Source organism: Rhipicephalus sanguineus, chromosome 2 (genome assembly GCF_013339695.2).
Source record: "Rhipicephalus sanguineus isolate Rsan-2018 chromosome 2, BIME_Rsan_1.4, whole genome shotgun sequence".
NCBI classification, from domain to species: domain Eukaryota; kingdom Metazoa; phylum Arthropoda; class Arachnida; order Ixodida; family Ixodidae; genus Rhipicephalus; species Rhipicephalus sanguineus.
Genome location: NC_051177.1, coordinates 179,090,125 through 179,108,994, shown reverse-complemented (window position 1 = coordinate 179,108,994; position 18,870 = coordinate 179,090,125). Strand labels below are relative to the sequence as shown.

At 50.0% G+C, this 18,870-nt stretch overlaps 1 protein-coding gene across 1 annotated transcript in view; it reads right to left on the bottom strand.

Annotated features, from left to right (window-relative positions):
* Positions 1-18,870, bottom strand: part of LOC125757404 (ventral anterior homeobox 2b-like) — a 31,068-nt gene that overhangs the window by 10,081 nt on the left and 2,117 nt on the right. The window contains exon 2 of the mRNA XM_049412987.1: positions 12,904-12,970. Coding sequence (XP_049268944.1) covers positions 12,904-12,970 — 67 coding nt within the window. The remainder of the gene's footprint in view (positions 1-12,903; positions 12,971-18,870) is intronic.

The window sequence follows — 18,870 nt, the reverse complement described above, 5'->3', positions numbered from 1 at the left end:
AGAAAATCATTTTCAAAGTTCAGCGTTTTTGGTAAATTACTTACGTTTCAGCCCAATTATCAAGTAAAACGGAGCGCGACAAGACCACGCAAATTATTTTAAAAGAGAGCGAAAGTATGAAAGTTAATATGTACCGATTTTTATTATCCTCACTTTAACTTGCTTGCAGCAACAAATTCCTGAAATACAGGTATTTTGTGCGATTTGCCAAGTTTGTGATTTTTTTCTTCAAAGGTGCTTCGACAAGCAAGAAAAATAATAGACTCATAAGATTGTATTTCACTTGTTCTTTAAGGGGAATAAATACTGTGACGAAGAAGTGCACCGTTTTTTCCCTAGGTGCGCTCAAAACTCAGAAATCGCGAAATTGGCGGAAAAGCGTTTCTTGCGGCCAAAATTTGTATATTTTTTTTCAGGCGAACAAAATTTTTTTTCGCAAAACTAACTGCGAAACCATTGTTCTGGGTGTAATGCCTAGACCTGCAGTAAATTTCATCAGAATCGGGAATGGTGACCGGGACCTCGTGTTCGATCTTATCTGGACACACCCAGGAAGCGTTTTTGTTGATTGTACACCAACCAACAAAGGCTGCGTAGTTTTCTCGGAGTTAAGAAAGTTTGTTGGTGGTGCGATTTCGTTTTGACATGTATACAGGCGAACATGCATAAACAAAAAGAATATTCGTATCGTCGTTCGTACGCCGAAGGATGCGGAATGTGGCAAAAAAGGGCCGCTCGATAAAGCAACCCACATTTTACGCGTAAGCGCATATAGTCTCGTTTTTCATATAGCCGGCTTTCAAGAAGCACGAAATCCCCAAACGGCAGGGTATGTAATACGGCTCGCTGAACGCCGCTCGCTCACGCGCCCATTATTCATTCAGGCATTACTACGGCCGCAAATATGCCTACACATACGTCTCGATGTCGTATACGCACGGCTATATTGCCGGCTGCTGCCATTACAAGAGAATCATCGTTGTGGCTCTAAAGTTCCGCTTCACAATACAGAGAGAGGAAATAACACCCACGATGGGCGCACGGGTTTAACAGCGAAGATGCGGCCGGCCATCCGTCAGCGCGACGATATATGGCCGACGTGTGTGTGCGTGGGGGGGGGGGTTGCACCGTTCCACGAAGCGCGTGTATATATTTCGCGCACTTAGATAACGCAGTACACATTCCGGCACAAAGAGCAGAGCACTGCGATATAGACGGCGTACACGCGTCAAGAGATAAATCGCCTCCGTTATGAACGAGCTCACGGGCCGCGTCCAACGCGGTACTTCGAGTCGACTCTTTTCGGCGCGTCGTCTCGGATCACCAGTCACGAGCTCGACCCCCGGAAAAAAAAAAAGAGAGAGCCCGCCGGCATCGTTCAGAGCAGGCGGACCGTTACTTTCGCGATGTCCTCTATACATTGTAGACGCGCATCGCCTTCAACTTCCTGGGCCGCATCGTGGTGGTTATTAAAAGAATTAAAAAGCGTCTCGGGCAGACACTTCGCCCCTCCGTGTCCTGCTGTCGCTCATCGCAATTCCCATGATCGATGCACGGAGCGCCTCTCTCACCGCACGACGCTCGAGGGGACGTCACGAGCGTCGTGTTTCCGTTCGCGCAACGCGAGAAGTCAGCCGCATTTATCGCGCCTGCGAGCGACACCGCGCCGTAATCAGCGCGATCAATCTCAGAAGCACGCGTGAAGAAAACACACACACACACACTGCGTCGTGGCCCGGAGAAGGAGAGTTTCTCGGGAAATTAAGTTTTGCGCCCGTTCGGGTATAGCGTTCCCTTCGCGGAACAGCGACAGCGAGACGGACCACACGCGCGCCTCGAGCGTGAAGCTGCGGGTTCCATCAAATTACATGAGCGAATCGATAGCCGCCGTGATGGAGAACGAAAAAAAAAATTAAACGAGAGTGTGCCGACCGCGATACACAGGCAGATTCGGTGGGCGCTTAAAAATAAAATGCGATATTTCGTAAAACACCATGCATAATTGGGTGACATCACTTATAACCTGCCCCCCCCCCCCCTTCCGCGGTTACAAATCGCCGACAGGCCCAACAGCGCCAGTCACCTTAGTGCCCCCCGCAGTTGCGTATCCCGGCGAGCTCTATATGGGAACCTTGTGGAAATGATCAAAGACGTAGAATTAGTTTGGAAATATAAAAAAGAATACGGTTTAGCCATACATAACGCCTTCATTACGAGAAGGTACTTCGGATGAGATATGAAAAACCGATGAAAAATTCTTGAACACGGGGCGTTGCTGGAGCCAGCGTTCCGACAAGCGGCCTTGTCTTCTTCGAGGGTGCAACTGCCTGCCTTATGCGCGTGCATGTGTATGCTTGCTACCCTCTCCCCAACTAAAACATAAACTTGGTGGACGCTCGAGCTTCGCATTCAAGAGCGGAACGCGATAGCGTAATCGGGCCCTGTTCGCATCGCCTTCTCGATCGCTTGCGTGGCTTCGCTCCTTAGTAGACATCTCAACCGCGCCGCAACGAAAGGAACGTCTGTGCACGTAGCATAGGCCCTTTCAAACTATTCTATAATGCCTACTGCAAGTACGGTTGGGAAGTGCCCACTACGCCAAAATTCTTCCTTTTTGCGAATTGGCGAAGTACCCACTATACGCGCCCGTAAGGCAGCACGCGCACCTGAACACTTTGTTGATGCTGTTGCTGCTGCTGACGATGATAAATTATGCCTGAGCGGTGTGTAACGGGTGGGCCATTAAACGACCCACTCGTTGCGCAATTCACACGCTTTCGTGCCTCGTGCGATTATACGCTTCTGCCACGCAACATTATACGCGTTAAGGAGGGCCCCTTGTTCTATATGTGCATTTCGTGTATAGGGTATTTTTCAGCGCCAGTTTCACGCAGTGGCGTGGCCCTGTAGTAGAACACCTGCTTGCCACGTAGAAGGCGTAGGTTCGATTCCCACTCGCTCCGAACATTTTTCTTATATTTACTTTTTTCCATCTATCTATATAGATGCATCTGTCTATTACGCTATATCGCAATCATTGCTCCGGCCTTGCGGCGGAACTGTGATTTTTTTTTTTCATCTCTTCAAGCATCCATCTTCCCCTGAATTTCTCCCTTATTTGGATATGGGAAACCATCGGGACGAATCGACCTGTATTACACCGTGCGCACGCTCGAGTTTCTAGGCGTCGCACATGAGATCGACCTCCTTCCATTCAGAATATTTTCGGGGTGCACGCCATGCATTCGCGGACAACCGCGGACGAAATCGGAAAGGCGTCAAACCAAACAAGTCCAACTCTGTGCCAACAGCCTATTAACAAGAGATAACCAGACTTGAGCGATTCCTCTGAACCTATTAAAAACGTCAACGACCTTAATTTCCAATGGACATTGCCACCTCACTTAATTGCTACTCAAATCTGTGTAACAAGAAGACCTGGGCTCTATCATGCATTCATATCGCATTAAACCTCGGCCCCCTCTGAGGCCTATTCTAAGCAATAAATAAATAAAAAAGATGCGTTAGGCTTCTCGGAAACCTCTTTCGAAACGCACAAGGTTGCGCCCTATACCATCATGCAAGGACCGTACACCACGATCAGAGTTTGCGTGATGCAAGAGACGCCGCTTGTTCCAAGCGTACGTGTGTGTTACATGATGGCCCGTTGACTGAGAAACAGCGAACCGAGGCCAGCATAGTGTAACGCTGCCCTTTTTTGCCCTCGACTGTATACTACTCTCGTCATTCACCATTTTCACGGCCGGCTGATTCCATAGATAGCATAGGCGCAGCACCACGGACAAAGTACGACAAGAAGTTCATGGTGATTGGAATGCAATCGTTACATTACCCCGGTTCAAGTTTCAATCTGTTGAATGTTGCTGTGATTTTTTTTCGTGTGCACGGGAAGAAAAAAGCTGGGCGGTCGCACGGCAAAAGACTCTTGAACTACAGCTGGAAGGCCCGGAAAATAAAGAAGATTACGTCACCGAGATGCAGCAACAGCGCGATGCACGGAAGCCAGTTTTCTTCAAGCAACAATCGAGAAGCGAGGCCGCCTCATGAAGTCAGCTGCATCTGGACGCCGTTCACGCAGCACGAGGCCACCGAAACGTGGATCGGAAGGCACGCGGCGGCTTCGCCTCGAGGCTGAGCGAGAGACACACGCGTGGGCCGCGCACAACGACACGCTGCGTCGTGAGGCCGATAAGGCACCCCGCCTGCACGCCCACGTCCTCGCTCCACTGGCGCTTGGTCGTTCCGCCGCTGCTCGAGGGCCGACCAGCCCAAAGACGTGGCTGAGCGACGTGGAAGCCCGCAGCTGCGCCTCGGTGTCGTCCCGTATGGGTAACAGGACTTGTATAGCATTGATACAATGTGCTCTCGACTCGGTTAAGTTTCTTTTCTTCCACGTCGCGAATGGAAACAATAATTTGAGTGAACTAAAATCTTGGTGAGCTCTGCGACGGATGCCGTGCCCGAATGCTGCACGGATTCCGAACAGTTTTTTTTTTTCTTTTGCTCCTGACTTTAGAGAGTGCTCAGTTTTCCTACAATGTTCGCTGCTCGGCAGACGATATTTCGTCGAACCCTTCACTACGTTCGGGGAACAGCAGCAAGCTTTCGTTCTAAACTACGTGGCCACCTCACGCGACCGTGAAAGCCTCCTCAGAGAGAGCAATTTTGCATGCTACGTCAGGGCGATGATGCCTCCATATCTGCGTTTCGTCGGAGGTCGTTGAAGCTGATTAGATGTAGGCATAGTTCGATGCGTAATGTGGTGTACCGGCTCGTGTGCCCTTTCTGTGTACCAAACACGGCGTTTCTGAAAGTAGCCCAGCAGTCGTGCACACTATATATACACGAAAGCGCACGCTCGTTCCTGTGGGCACTGTACCAGTCACGACGGGGGCTAGTTGGTACAACACCGTTCTTTTATTGCGGTATACTGTTACACCAGGACAAAACGGAAAGACTATGACACACATGTGCGAAAAAAACAACTGTTTATTTTTCGCAACGCATGTCATATATATACACAAACAAAAGGGTGAAAGGCAGATAAAAAGAGCACAAGATGAAATTAACGTGAACTACGCAAATGTAAGATTCAAAGCGACACATCAGGGTTGACTTAATGCTCGTCCATGAAATTAAAAGCTGGGTTTTCCAGTGCGACAGCATGAGAGCTGACGTGGTTTGTCGGGTAATTTTTTAGGACGAAGTAAGCCTTTAAGATTTCTCGTCCTTTTATAACGAAGTTGTGTCTATGGCTAGGATCTGGCAAAAAAAAAAAATGTGTCCGAGATGTTGACATAAGCATATCATCTGAGCGGCGTGGTCACGCAGTCTCTCCGAAGGCGGCGCGGAATTCACACCGCATCCTCCGCGCCCTGGTTTCGCGCTGCCTCCGAGAGATGGCGAGACCACGCCGCGCGCTTGTGACTACGCCAAACGACGCCACCTGGTTAAAATAAATGATGAAGATCGGGAGTGCAACACTAAGCTCAAACGCATTGCCCCCCACGATCCTTAGTATTGCGAAGCTGAAAATGCGCGTTGGCGAGTTGGTTACAATCCAGACGAGCTCTGACCGGGAGCCTCGGCTAGATTTCAACGGGGCTTGGTCGGGAATCCATTTGGGTACCCCTCTGGCGTGCGTGACCAACTGCAGCGGGATTGTGCGGCAGCGAAGATCGGGCCGTGTGTCATCGGACTGCCTCGAGCAACTGCCGGTGTGTGGGACGTGTCGTGACTTAGTTGCTTGAGGGAGTTGTGCCCCGGTTCGGCACCACCAACGCCTAGGTGTGCCCCACCGTACCACAGCCACCCCCGCAAATAAATGCCGTCGAGGAAAGACTGGTGTCGCCACGCCTTCCGTTCATGTGCGTACGTCGCTTGACCCATAGCAGTGGTCACTCAAGGGGCAACTGATGACGTTGCTAGGGAAATGGCTACCTCAAGAGAGAGAGAGAACTTCGCTCGTCCTCCACCTTCACATGGTGGATGGGCTCTGAATTTACTTGCAGCGATCCAACACCTTGATATTGCTAAAGATAGGTTTGTAACCACATCGTGCGCAATGCGCGGCTAAATGCCCTGGTGAATGTAGCATTTCAACCGCCAGGGCATTTAGCATTCATGTATAGCATTTCAGTATGCATTACATGCAATTTTGCGCACGTGAGAGCTATCCTGTAAACAACGTTGACTACGCAATCCGGATACCTGTTGGAATACCTTATTCCGCAACTGTTTCCTGGCGATTTTTTTGTATCGGCATTACTTGCTTGCAAAGCTGTTTCATCTTGAAAGGAGCCGAGAATATCGCTTTCGTGTCATGCCTTTCAGCGATCCTTTTTAGGGCATATAAAATTTTTGAAATGTTACCAGCTCTCCTGCTGTGAGTCGCCGTATACTTCCACTGCGGCTATACTGAGCATGGCTGCACTGCGGAGGGCGCTTACATATACATATATTAAGGACCAGACACCTGATTCTTAAACCATATTGTCCAGCTCGCAAGTGGCACTGCAATCCCTGAAGTCGCCGCGCGTGCAAGAACAACTAGTCCTGGACATCAGGCGCCTAGGCACTAATGCTCACGAACTTCACCGCGATGTTGTACAGCACTGGCTACCAGTTCACTGTGGTGTACAAGATAATGTTCATTGTGACTCCGGGGCCAGAGTCGCAGATGACGCTACATCTGAGAAAGTTGACATTCCTTTTTCACGAAAAGATGCAGCCACTCTGGTATCTGCGCTTGCCTGTAATCTGCAGCGATTATTATGGTGTTACGCAAGTAACCAGTACTGAACGGTGCACAGAATAGACCCCTCGTGTAGTTTTTATATGCCACGAGGATTAAGTAGACAAGATGAAACATGCATTAACCTAATCAGACTCCACGTTGCCTATAAAAATACTCCAAGTACAAGGTTAAACAGTAGGACATTTCGATGTACACACTCGGGAAGAATTAAAACACGCCCTGTGTGACTGTTAACATTACGACACAGAGCGACAAATTCTGAAGGCAGCACTACATTTGCGGCGCGGCTTAAGCTGGGAGCTGCGGTACCTCCTCGGCCTGTGAGCGCTATTGGCGTATTTCGGGACTACACACCTGAACAAATCATTTTGTCTGATAAGGTGAACTTGTTGGCTAGTTGACTGAACGTCTTGAATCGGGAAACAGCGCGGTAAAAACGAAGACGAAGCAGAAGAACGAACCACACGAAGCGCATCGTGTCGTTCGTTCTTCCACTTCGTCTTCGTTTTTTGCCGCGCTATTTCCTGATTCAAGAAACATTATGAATTACTCTTCTCTCTTAACATCGTCGAGGTTATCATTAAAAATTGCCCATGTATGTTTGCTGCCGATTGACACGGCCCTGTGCACCCGAGAAGCCAGCGTGCAAAAAGAGACATCACTCCAAGTTCACTGAATGTGCGTAAGCAATTGCTTACAATGTGCCCAGGACTTGCGGGGCTATAAATAACTACTTTGGTCCAAGCGGAAGGTTCCTCTACGATCATCTTGGAGAGCATAGTCACAGTGTGACAAAAATGAGATGGGGGTCTCTGGATACACACTGAAGAAATTATAATCGCGGGAAAGATTAGCAAAAATGCCTAAGCGTTATCCGATTTTTACTGCCTGCCTGAATGTCAGCAGAAGTGCTAAACAGTTGGCCCGCGAAGTCATTAAACATAATTGGTTGACAGGTCAGGTGACACCTGTGCTAAAGCTACCAAGGTAGGATCTGTCTTTCTTGCGCGAAGCTATAGAAATTTTGTGCAGTCTGCGCGCACATGACGTGTAACAGCTTTCTTGCCTTTATGTGTATAGTCCCTTCGTTCGAAATAAAAACCCTTCTTGGTCAGCGTTCGCCTGCCTCATGCCTCCTCTTAGTCCTCGTTTATCGCACTAAAAGCTCCATTCAGTAAAGCAGTTTCGCTCGTTCAGTACATACGCAAAGTTCAGCACTGCGGAGCGGAATATGCGCAATGAAAAAGATTAAAGTTGCTGTAAAAAGTAACTTCGCCTGTGCCGAACTGCAATGATGGACTGCCTCCTTTTGATTTACGGTTATGCTTTTCCTCCGCTAGGGTATGCATGGATGCGCATGGCACTGAGACAACCCAGTGACGCCTTGCCTCTTGAAGTCTGCTGAAAACGTTGGCTGTTATCCTCAATACAACATTTCTCCACCCACCATTTCCATTGACGCTTTCGTATATGTATATCTAAGCATCGATGTTGCGCTATTTGTCGACTTTGCATACCGTCGTAAGTTCTCTCGAAACGCGGTCAAAGCATCGGAGAGATAAAAAAGCCGAACAGTCGCTTCATCGAACAAGCCTCATCAACTTAAATAGCAGCGCCGACTCGACAGAGAGGCTTGAATGGACAGCCGCGATTCGTTATCCAAGCACGCAGCGCCGGCGGCCACGAGGGTTTCCGCGCGAGCACCGGCGTTCGCGTCATCGGGGCCAAGCGAACATCGTCGTGAGATGACGACTGCCGCGCTCTCCTCTACATCAGGGCCGAACGCGTCTCGGCCGTCGTGTCATACAGGTACGGTGCAGCCCAGCGAAGGACCCGAACGCAGCCAGATACAATTTCCCACTCTCACAGACCTGTCGAGACTTGGGGTTTCTCTCCAAGTCGCAGTTGTCGGGTATACAACGAACGCTCCAATAGCGGAGCCATTCAAACGCCGGTATCGTGCAGCAACCCATGCCGATGCGAGCGCCCGCCCGCTGCACGGAACCTCCGCAGACGGCGGCGGGCGCATCGTCGAGGCAATGAAGAGCGCGCGTATACACTCGCCGTACACTCCTCACTCACCGAGTCTCCACGGCTCGCAGGCGATGCCGACCGGAATGCAGTCGTATATGTACAGCGGTCATCGATACACATCGGCAGATACGTGCGTACAAGCACGCGAAAGGAACGCTCCACGAAGGACAAATAAAAAATGAGCGCCGGCTCCATTGCGTGTTCAGAATGGTCGAGCGGCTCGTAGACACGCGCCATGTTTGAGTCGTCGATGGCGCTTCGAAAGCGAGCGGCGGCGAGTGAGCGTGAATGTTCGTTGGCGATTCAATTTACGACTTCCTGTTCGCAGCGGCCTAAACGGCGGCGTTTTCGAGCCGTTTTACTCTTGCTTCGTCTACGCCACAGTCGCCTGCTGCCGGCGGTGTCGCAGACAAGCCGCAGGCTCGGTATCTGAGCCGGCTTGGGCGCTCTCTCCAGCTGAATGAAAACCCCGTCCGGCCGGCTCGGAACACTTAGCGATACGCGGACATTACAGAAGACGCACAGATTAGGGCGCTCATTCGAGTTCTTGCTGGCCGCCCGATAGGAGAGGAACTTTTCGCGTTGTCCTTGTTTTGCTCGCTGCAGAGGAGGAGGCTTGTATCAATGACCTCTTGCGACCGTGGCGACTGCCTTGTGGGCGTTGCTTGCCGGACGGGCATCTCTTGCCACGTGAAGGCGGCCTGCACACCACGGAAGCGCCACTACTGGGCGTGCCGCGAGAGACGCCCGCAGTTTCTATGGCACCTCAGCGACCGACAGCGTTGAAAAAGCAGTGTCTGATCGCCCCGCTCGTCGATACGACAAGATTTGCACATTCGCCCACACGCCGCACGTAGCCTTCCCACCACGAGCTGTGCTGCGCTCACCTTGCAGCCAATGGTGCGACCCGGAAGGAAGATTATGCGCTCTGGTACGTGCCAACACCACTCCTCTATCCCACATCGTCGTAGATATGGGCGAGCTCTCGAGTACATCTACACGTACAGGCTATGTTATACCTTTAGGATATGTGACAGGCACACGTTTTGCTCGTACATTTTAAAAGCTCACAAACAAAATGTAGTCAGGCGTATATTACAGCGCTCCGAGTAGCTCTTCAGTGTCGATAAGATCGTGACGGTAATAATTCGAGCTCTGAATCTCGAAGTGGTTTTGTTGTGCTCAAGAGTTATATCCACATGTCAAGTATTTTTCTGGTCTCGCATCTTAAAGGGGTACTGACACAAAAATTTTGACCTCGTGTTTCTTTGCTGTAATGTGTTGCTGGGGTCTCTTAGTCATAACACGACACATCGTTTGCTGCAGCGCGCGACAGATAATTAATTACAAGCTCCTCATTGCCGACCAGTCTCACTTTCGGTTTGAGGGAGCTCCAAAAACGACAAGCCGCCGGGTGCAACTATCACCACCTAGCGTGTGCATCGCTCGACCACATCAGCGCACAGAACTGTGACGCACTTCCGCGCGGTCCGCAGCCCAGACAGCACAAGGCAATCAGAAGTCCTCATACGACTACGACTTTCAACGCGTGCGCCGCGGCCGCGGAGCAGCCGCCGAAAAGTAGTCTGCTGGCGCAAGCGCGGCAAAAGAGAAATGGCGACTATGACGTCGTCATAACTTGTATCGGCTGCAGCGTCGTGACGTCGGGGAAGTAGGGGTGTCACCGTCGAGTCACTAGCAAGGGTGTCAATCTCGCGAGGTGCGGCGTATAGCGCTGGATAGCGCACGCGAACTTCGAAATTTATATAAAATACCTTCCAAGCTATATTCGCTGTTGATATTTTGCAGATTTTGCAGATCATATACGCATGTTCACGGGAATCGATCCCGCAGGCTATCTCGGCCCCGAAATTTTGTCTCAGTACCCCTTTAATGAACGACAGGAGACTACAGCCGCACACGGGGTGGTGCATTCATTTATTTGGCTATTCTTTTCTGTAGGTCCGAAGAAAGACGTACCAAGAGAACTGTACCAGTAATGCCGAAAACGGGGGATGACTCGGCGCCTTTCGAGTCAGGAGCATCTGTGTCCAGCGGGCAACACGAGCCTTTCGTTGACAAACGAGCAGAAAGGCTTTCACGATGCTCTTTGTTAAGCGGCCTGCCAGGAAGAGAGACACGTCCCACTCGCCTCTTATACTCTTCGGCCGATTGGTAGAGAGCATCTCACGCATGGTGCACACTTTGTTGGTTCGGCTTACAGCGCCGACAAGTTGTCTTTCGATCCTCATCGCAATTTCTACGTTTGAATTAAACGACACAGTTAAACAGCCCCGTTATCTCCTTGGCTCCATTTCCAGCTTCATTTCATCGTCAGACTAACAAGTTTACATTGTAGCCCATGCGATTTTTCCGAGGGCCACGCGGCTCCGGGTAATTGCGTGACGCGCGTACGATGAAAAGCTGTCGCGCCACTTGTGCGTGCGTAGTCACGTGCCCACAGGGTGCATGCGTCGTTCCCGCCTGGGCCCTTGGAACGAAGCCTCGATCGGCACCTCTCGGAAGGGAGCGTGCAAAGAGCGGGTGAAACACGAGGAGGCGGCACCGTCGACAGGCCCAGTTTAGGGGCGGCCGGAAACGGCGATCATCTCGCCGGGTCAGCCGCGGGAGGAACGCCGATGATGACTAGAGGTCTCCCGCCAGCGCTCTTTCACGCGGACCGGTCACACAACGCATGTCGGTGCCCAAGAAGCGATATGCGCCCCGCAGGAGGTAGTCGTCAAAGACAAAGAGGACGCGAGCCCCACCAAGCCGAAAGACCGACGTTCGACAGGCTCTCGTTGGCGCGCGGGCGAGAAAGACTCGGTCTTCTTCTGGCTCGCTCACACCATTTGTCATGTCTTTTCTTTTTGGAACCCTCCGTCCACTGACATGGCCTGCAGAGCCTGCAAGGAGGGGGGGTGCAACGGCGAGCGACAACCGCTGACCCCGGTGGCACGACACGCCGCCGCTTCGAGGAAGCAGCGCGGCTGTAGTTCGAGGCGTCTATCTCGCGAATCAAAATGGATTGTCAAGAAGCGCCCGATTGCCTGACGCGTGCTCACTTTGTCTCTCCAAGAGTTGCCGCCAGGCCTTTGTTTCTTGTACGTCGGAATAGGCACTCAACCGCTGCCGAAAGAGTTTCGTGCACACTGAGCGAGTGAAAAAGGCGTGGGAGTCTGCATATAGTTTGCGTGAAGCTTACTTCAACGCAGACGGCGCATGTTTCTCGGTCTTCGGGCATGCAAAGCTATTCAGCGGGGATACCAGCAATAATTTGTGTCTCGATCAGCAGCATCACTGTCGAACAGATAGCCCGCATTATATTGGATTACAGGAGCCTTCGCTTTGAGAACCTAACAACAACGCTTATTGCGAAATTTTTCACCCCGCCTTGCCGTTTTTAGGGGCGAAGCACCTTAAGGCCGAGGTATGTCCGTCCATCCGTGTGCCGGCGTCCGCGCTTACACACCTGCTCGACCACTCGTCATGATTCACTTCGTGGAGATGCGTGGTTTTAGCAATAGGTTTAACAATAGACTAATATGAATAATAATTGCGACAAAACAATATAAAACACCTGCAAGCACGAACCCTAGTCGGCGACTTCAAGGTAGACATTATGGACCTTAGGACCTAGCTTTGTCGTCGACTCTTTATGTCACTTTATGTCACTCAATTTATATGGGGAAACGCTCGGGTAAACGTACGGTTACTCACCCATACGATACCCAGGGCTTCGCCCACTCGTCATGATTTACTTCGTGGAGATGCGTGTTTTTTTTTTTTTTTTTTTCAAGTGTCTAGGGTTACCGCATTTGCTTCAGTGCGCAAAACATACGCGCGAGCGGACTAGCGCTTCTGGAAGCGCGTTAACGGAAGGTTGTGCGCCACTTGGTGCCTCACCACACTGTTCGGTGCTCGCTAGACTTTCTTCGCTCGAATAACCCGCGGGTCATGACAATACATCCTGAAAAGCTCGCGTCACTTCAAGGCACATCTTACCTGACACGCAATAGTGCTACACCCAGGCAACTGCTCCGCTTTCGAGAATAAAGGTACTGTGGAATTGTACACTGTTTGAAACAAACCGTCACACTATCCAGCTGCGAGGCGTCCTCGCCTCGCAGCTGACAGCCCGATATGTACTGCACGCAACTGCACCGACAAGTCGTATATACGGCTTGTTTTAGAAGAGTAACAGAGGTAGAGGGTGGTACGTAAGAGGAAAGGGGGGAAGGGGGTGGAAGCGGCTGGCAGAACATCCACCGCTTCTTCACGGGTTTGTTTGCACCGACACATTATTCATGTATGCGGGTACATCGACAGACAGTGAGGAATCAGGTAGTGGTGGTTGTGAAGCGTCGTCGTTCCTGTCTTGCTTATTTTTTTTTCTTAGTCACCGCTTTAATTCGGCGCCTGGCAGTGACAAAACGCTCCAGGAGGGTGTCCCCCCAGCCCCCTTCGCGGTCGCTTCGTTCCTTGTCCAAAGGTGATCAGCGTGCGTTGCAACACCGCCTCTGTCGCCTGAGTCAAGCGCATCTATATGCATGTATATACCCGTCCGATTGTTCCGAATGACCCGTGACGAGAGTGAACACACTTTTCGGGCGTCAAGTGAGCAGGTTCCCGCGGCTGTCCAAGTGTGTAACAAGCCACTGATCATGCTCGCAAATGTGCTTTTTCCTGTTTCCCAGCTTGCCCATTCACTACTACGTGAGTTCATTTTTTTTTTTTTCCCGTGATCTGTCTTTCCCCTTTGCCGCTTCCTGTGTTGCCTGCGGTTGCCGCTGCATGTTGCCGCTCGCTTAAATGAACTCAAGTCACTGGATGGTTGAGCACAATTGATATATCTAAGAAAATATATATAAGATTGCTGCAAGAAAGTAGAGGAGCCCAACGAACACTTAGCGATTTTTATTTCATCCACGCATCTCCGTTGCACGATGCACGATATGTACATGTCGTAAATTGGATTGCATATATAATGCTAAATAGAGGTATGTGAGTATGTGCATAGTTCAACTCCTAGGCGCTTTAACTCACTTGTGTGCGCTCGTGTTTTATGAGTATAAGCGAATCAAAGGTGACAAGGTGACTAACAGTGCAGAGAGAGGTGGCGTTTTCTATGCGAATCTTGTGTGTATTTATGCACACGCAGTGGAACATCTGTCGTAACGTAAAACGTAAAACGACGGCCCGTCGACAGCTCATTTTACCCGCACAACGCGTCGACGCGAGATCACGCCCTGACGACATGGGCAGGAGAGGTTGCTGCCAGACATTTATATCGAGAGCCTCTCGGGAAAAAAAAAAAATCCTTGTAAATTGCGCACATTCAGGATTTGGCAGAGCCAACTGAACCGTGTATATGTACAAAAGGTGCCAAGTAAGCCGTAATTAACAATGATTTACGGAGCGCATAGGGCTTGCTACTGCAGTTTTCTGGATACACTGTAACTTAGATTGCGTATACCTATACGCATAGGTCGGCAAAATAATAATAATAATAAATGGAGCTCACTCAGACGCACTCAAGAAATATATTTTGCACTTAGGGCTCACTCGGACGCATGCAGCAGACTCAGCAAAATTTTACTCAACCAGACTCACTAAAAAGTTTGTCAAGCGGACTCACTCAGACTCACGACTCGATCTGAGTTTGAGCGAGTTGACTCGTGAGTCTGTTAGCGCATAATTAGCTTTGTCGACTATAATGTCAGTGCCCTTCAACACAAACACAATCGGTGCCCTACGTGGCGCCTTTGATCTCGTGCATTCAAATACGAGTTATCAGGGGTTGTAATCTTGTAAGGATATTTTTGTTGCAAGACACGAGTCCAGTGTTGTTCACGTTCCAATAAAACAGGAACGAAAGCTCGTTCCTCGTTTCTCCCTAATCTTGGAACAAGTTCCCGTTACAAGTTCCTTGAATGCGAAAGGGACGCATTCCATGTTACACTTCCAACATTGGAACATGTCGTTACATTTGATTTTTTGAAATTACACTGTAGTGTCGGACGAGGGCGAAGTAAAGTGAGCAACGTAAAACTCACATCGAAATACGCATACTATATGAATTTGAACGTTATCTACAGCTAAGAAGAATCCAAAGAAACGCACGTAGACGATTTTTTTCAGGGAGCATGCACCGGACGACGCACTCCAGACACGTCTAACTGCAACACTGGCGCTCATCTATTACAAGTGCAATAGATATGGCACTTTCCACCTCGGTCTTCAGATGCGCAGTCAGCACACCGCGCTTCAGATGTTGAAATGGATAGTTACTCAGATGCACACTGTTACATATGCGCGCAATATTCCAGCTCCTTCTCTAGTGCTGCCATCTATGCGCCGCCTTGAACTAAAGGACAGCAACTAGCGCCACCTACGTTACGCTTCCGTAACCTTGATCTGGAGAATAAACAGTTCCACTTCTGCTCTCGACTGGGCTGGTCCCGTATTCATCGTGGCCCAACAATAACGCAACATAACACACACCATAATTAAATTTCTTGCTCAAGAAACAACATTGAAAGAAACAATACATAGTCCTTTATTAAATGCTGATTCGATATCACAGTTTTGCAGGAGAAAAATGTCCAGAATACGCATTCGCAACTAAGTCCCTTATTTGAATTCGGCAAGAGTTGCATCTCGATGTTGGTGTCCGAAAGAGGAAACCACCATGTGAACACTTAATTTGGCAATGTCGAAGAGGCCGCCGCGGCGACTCGCTGCTCCGAAACCATCTTTTCAATGCAATGTTTCAGGGAATGCCATCACAAGTTTCAACTTACAGAACCACATTCACTACGAAGAAAGAGCTCGGAAAACACAATGAGCCGCAGCCCGCCCATATATGTACAGTCGCCGACTGACTCCGTGGAACGGTTCATGTTTACGAAGCACGAAAAACACGGGGACGAAGCAGAGACACACACAGGACAAGCGACCTGCTTATCTCTGCGTACCTGTGCTTCGTCCCCAGGTTTTTCGCGCTTTGTAAGCATGAACCGATTCCCACTATATAGGTCAGATAGCTGTGTATGTGGAACGTTTATTGAAGGAACGCCGTTCCCTCTACCGTTCCTACGTAAACGTAACGAGTTACCGCTACATTTCCACCGACCGTTAATGGAACGGTGGCGTTCCTCCAAAAAAGAACAACTCCCTGGAACGTCGTTACTTGGAACGCCGTTCCGTAAAACAGTGTACGACTCACACGATATATTTTTTAGCAAGAACTTCCCGTGCAATACTTTTCGGGGGGGGGGGGGGGGTCAGGACACCCCCCTACCCTTTTTAACGCAAGCCTCTGATAGGTCAATATTGAGCTGACACTAGTGCACTGAGTATGTGTGAGTTAACGTGAGCCGACATAGGGATGACAGCAATTCTGAAGTTGCGTAGGTAGGACCATAGGTCGGCAAAAAAAGTGGAGGTTGCTCATACTCACTAAAGAAATATATTTTCCGCTTACAGCTCAGTCGGACTCAGACTCAGAAAAATTTTCCTCACCCGGACTCACTCAAAGCCAGACTCACGGCCCGATCTGAGTCTGAGTGAGTCGACTCGTGAGTGAGTTGGCCGAGCTATATATGCCTATACGTGTACCAAGTACGAGGCGCATTCGTTGCTATCGCAACCGTCGCCTCAATATCGTCGCACCCCACGCGAACCAATTAGAGCCTTGCCGGCGCGCAGAAGTGACCATTCAAAAGAAGCAATATATGCAAGTACGCTCGCGCAAGCAACTTCCGAGGGCACATCCATCGGCCAGCCACCAGAACAAACGATCCGACTATATGATATAGTCTTTGTCGTTATTATATCCCCACTTCCAACTAAACGAGTCCCGGCGCAAAAACAAGAGAAGCACAAAGCTCCTCGCCGCTAACAGGCGTCTCGCACTGGCCGCTCATTGGGGCGAGCCGTATAGTATAATTGTTAATGGTCGCCAGCTGTCCTTGCTCGGCCTCGTTAATGCGCAGTTTCGCTTTTGTCCGGATGTGCCTTCAGCGTCGGACCCGCTTGCGCCGCATAGCGCTGCAGTGGTGCGCCTCTGTGCGCTGGCGGGGCGCGCAGCAGACGCGCTGAAGCGGCGTGCGCGGCTAATGAGAGAACGAGACGGTGAGAAAAAAGAGCGCGTATATGCTTGCTACGTGGACTCTCGTTGTGCGAGCGAGTCGAAGGACGCTGCGGTGGACAGGTGAAAAAGAAATCACCTAAAGAGATAAATACGGGGGTGGACATCGGACAGCCCCAGATCTCGCAATTGGAATCGCCGCGGCCGTAAGCGCATGCATGCAGCCGTGTATTTTGCCAGAGAGTGTGGTGCCGGCTGCATTTGCGCACGAGCGGTATGCCTTCACGAGGGTCTGCTCCGCACATCGGCCGCGTCCGCGTCGACGGCAAAATGCGGCGGCTGGCGCGCTTGCGCACGCCCGGCGTGGTTCACTGCGCAAGGACACGTTAGAGCACGCGCTCGCGACTGCTGCTTTTTTTGCCTAATACGCGCGCTTTGTGCATACGTACGCACATACAGATCCGAATTTATAAGGATTTTCTTTCGTTCTTTTTACCGTTGGCACTTTTCGATTAACGTTACGTCGACCGTTAGGATTGGCTGAAATTTTCAAACAATTCTGGCCTAAAAGGGTTTTGTTAACTGGGGCCCCGTTTTGGCGGTGGGACGAGCGCGCGAACTCAGTTTCACTGGAAAAGCTGTAAGTGTGAGGCCGACGCTGGCTGTCTTTACATATATTGTAATCCGAGTTTGCGCGGCTTCGCACGGACTTCGCAGTGCGCATAATTACGGATATATTGTGTAAAGCGATCTTCGAGGGGCGTATCGCTTATATAGGCGTGCGAACTTGGGTGTCCTGTCATTGGTTACGCAATACCACCGCAGCTTCGTTCTCATGCACACAGCTGCGCTTTGGAAGTATAGCTGTACGTGGCGCCACAGGAGCAACACTCAACTCGCTCGCTCTTATTGCGAATATAGTCGAGATTCTGGTTTGCAAGAGCGCGTCGAAACACCACATATACATAAGTATAGTAGGCGACAGATATTCTAAAGCTTAGTGCCGACAAATGACAAAAACATCAAAAGAATGACGCTTGTATAAGAGTTTAACTCCAGCAAGTGACAACTCGCGCACCTCCGTACGACGGTATTGCGCAAGTTGTCAGGGATTTCTCAAACGCGCGACGACTGCGGCGCGACTGTATATATATCTTCACACATCTTCTCTCGCGTGTTCGTAATGCCTCAAACGATACGAAATAGACAATTTTTTTTTTTGTTCTGCGCTGTCGGTCGACATTCGTTAGCGTCGCTTTTGGGGCAGCACAGCGAACGATGGGAACTCGGTGTGCTTTTCCTTTTTCCCACTTCAAGCTACATCGCGTCTTTTTTTTTTTTTTTTTTTTTCGTTGTTGGAAGCGTTGTCACCGGGAGACGCAAACTATTAATGACAGCTTCCGTTCGTGAGTGCTGCCACAAGTGCAAAACGACGCAAGAAAAATATTGCATGGCTGAGTTGCCACCGCCACTGCTCAAGCCATGAGCCATATAACTCTGCGAATAAAAAAGTCCATTGGACCCATTTATTCGTAACGCCTCGTATTATCGGTTCACGTAGTTTGTACAGACAAATAATTTTAATGCTTTTAGGGGAGTACAAAGGGAACTTCGCAAAACAGCGAATAGCGAAAAACAACACGAATTATGCCGTCGTTTTTTTTTCGTTTTGTTTGGTTTTGCAAAGGAATGAACGCGTGCAAAAGCGGCGGTCAAGAATGCAGAAGGGTGGAGGGGGTGGCGCACACCTGTCCAATTAGCGAACGCGTGCGTCACCTGCACAAGCGTGCGCAGATGGTCGCGCTCCTTCTTGACCTCGTGAGCGCGCTTTGCCAGCCACGCCACTCAGGTTATTTATTTTAGCATATACTGTTCACCTGCAGGCCATTACAGGGGTCGGTTACAGATAATTACTCAGTAACTATACGTCATCCAACATTGATACAAAGCGCATATATTCAATCCG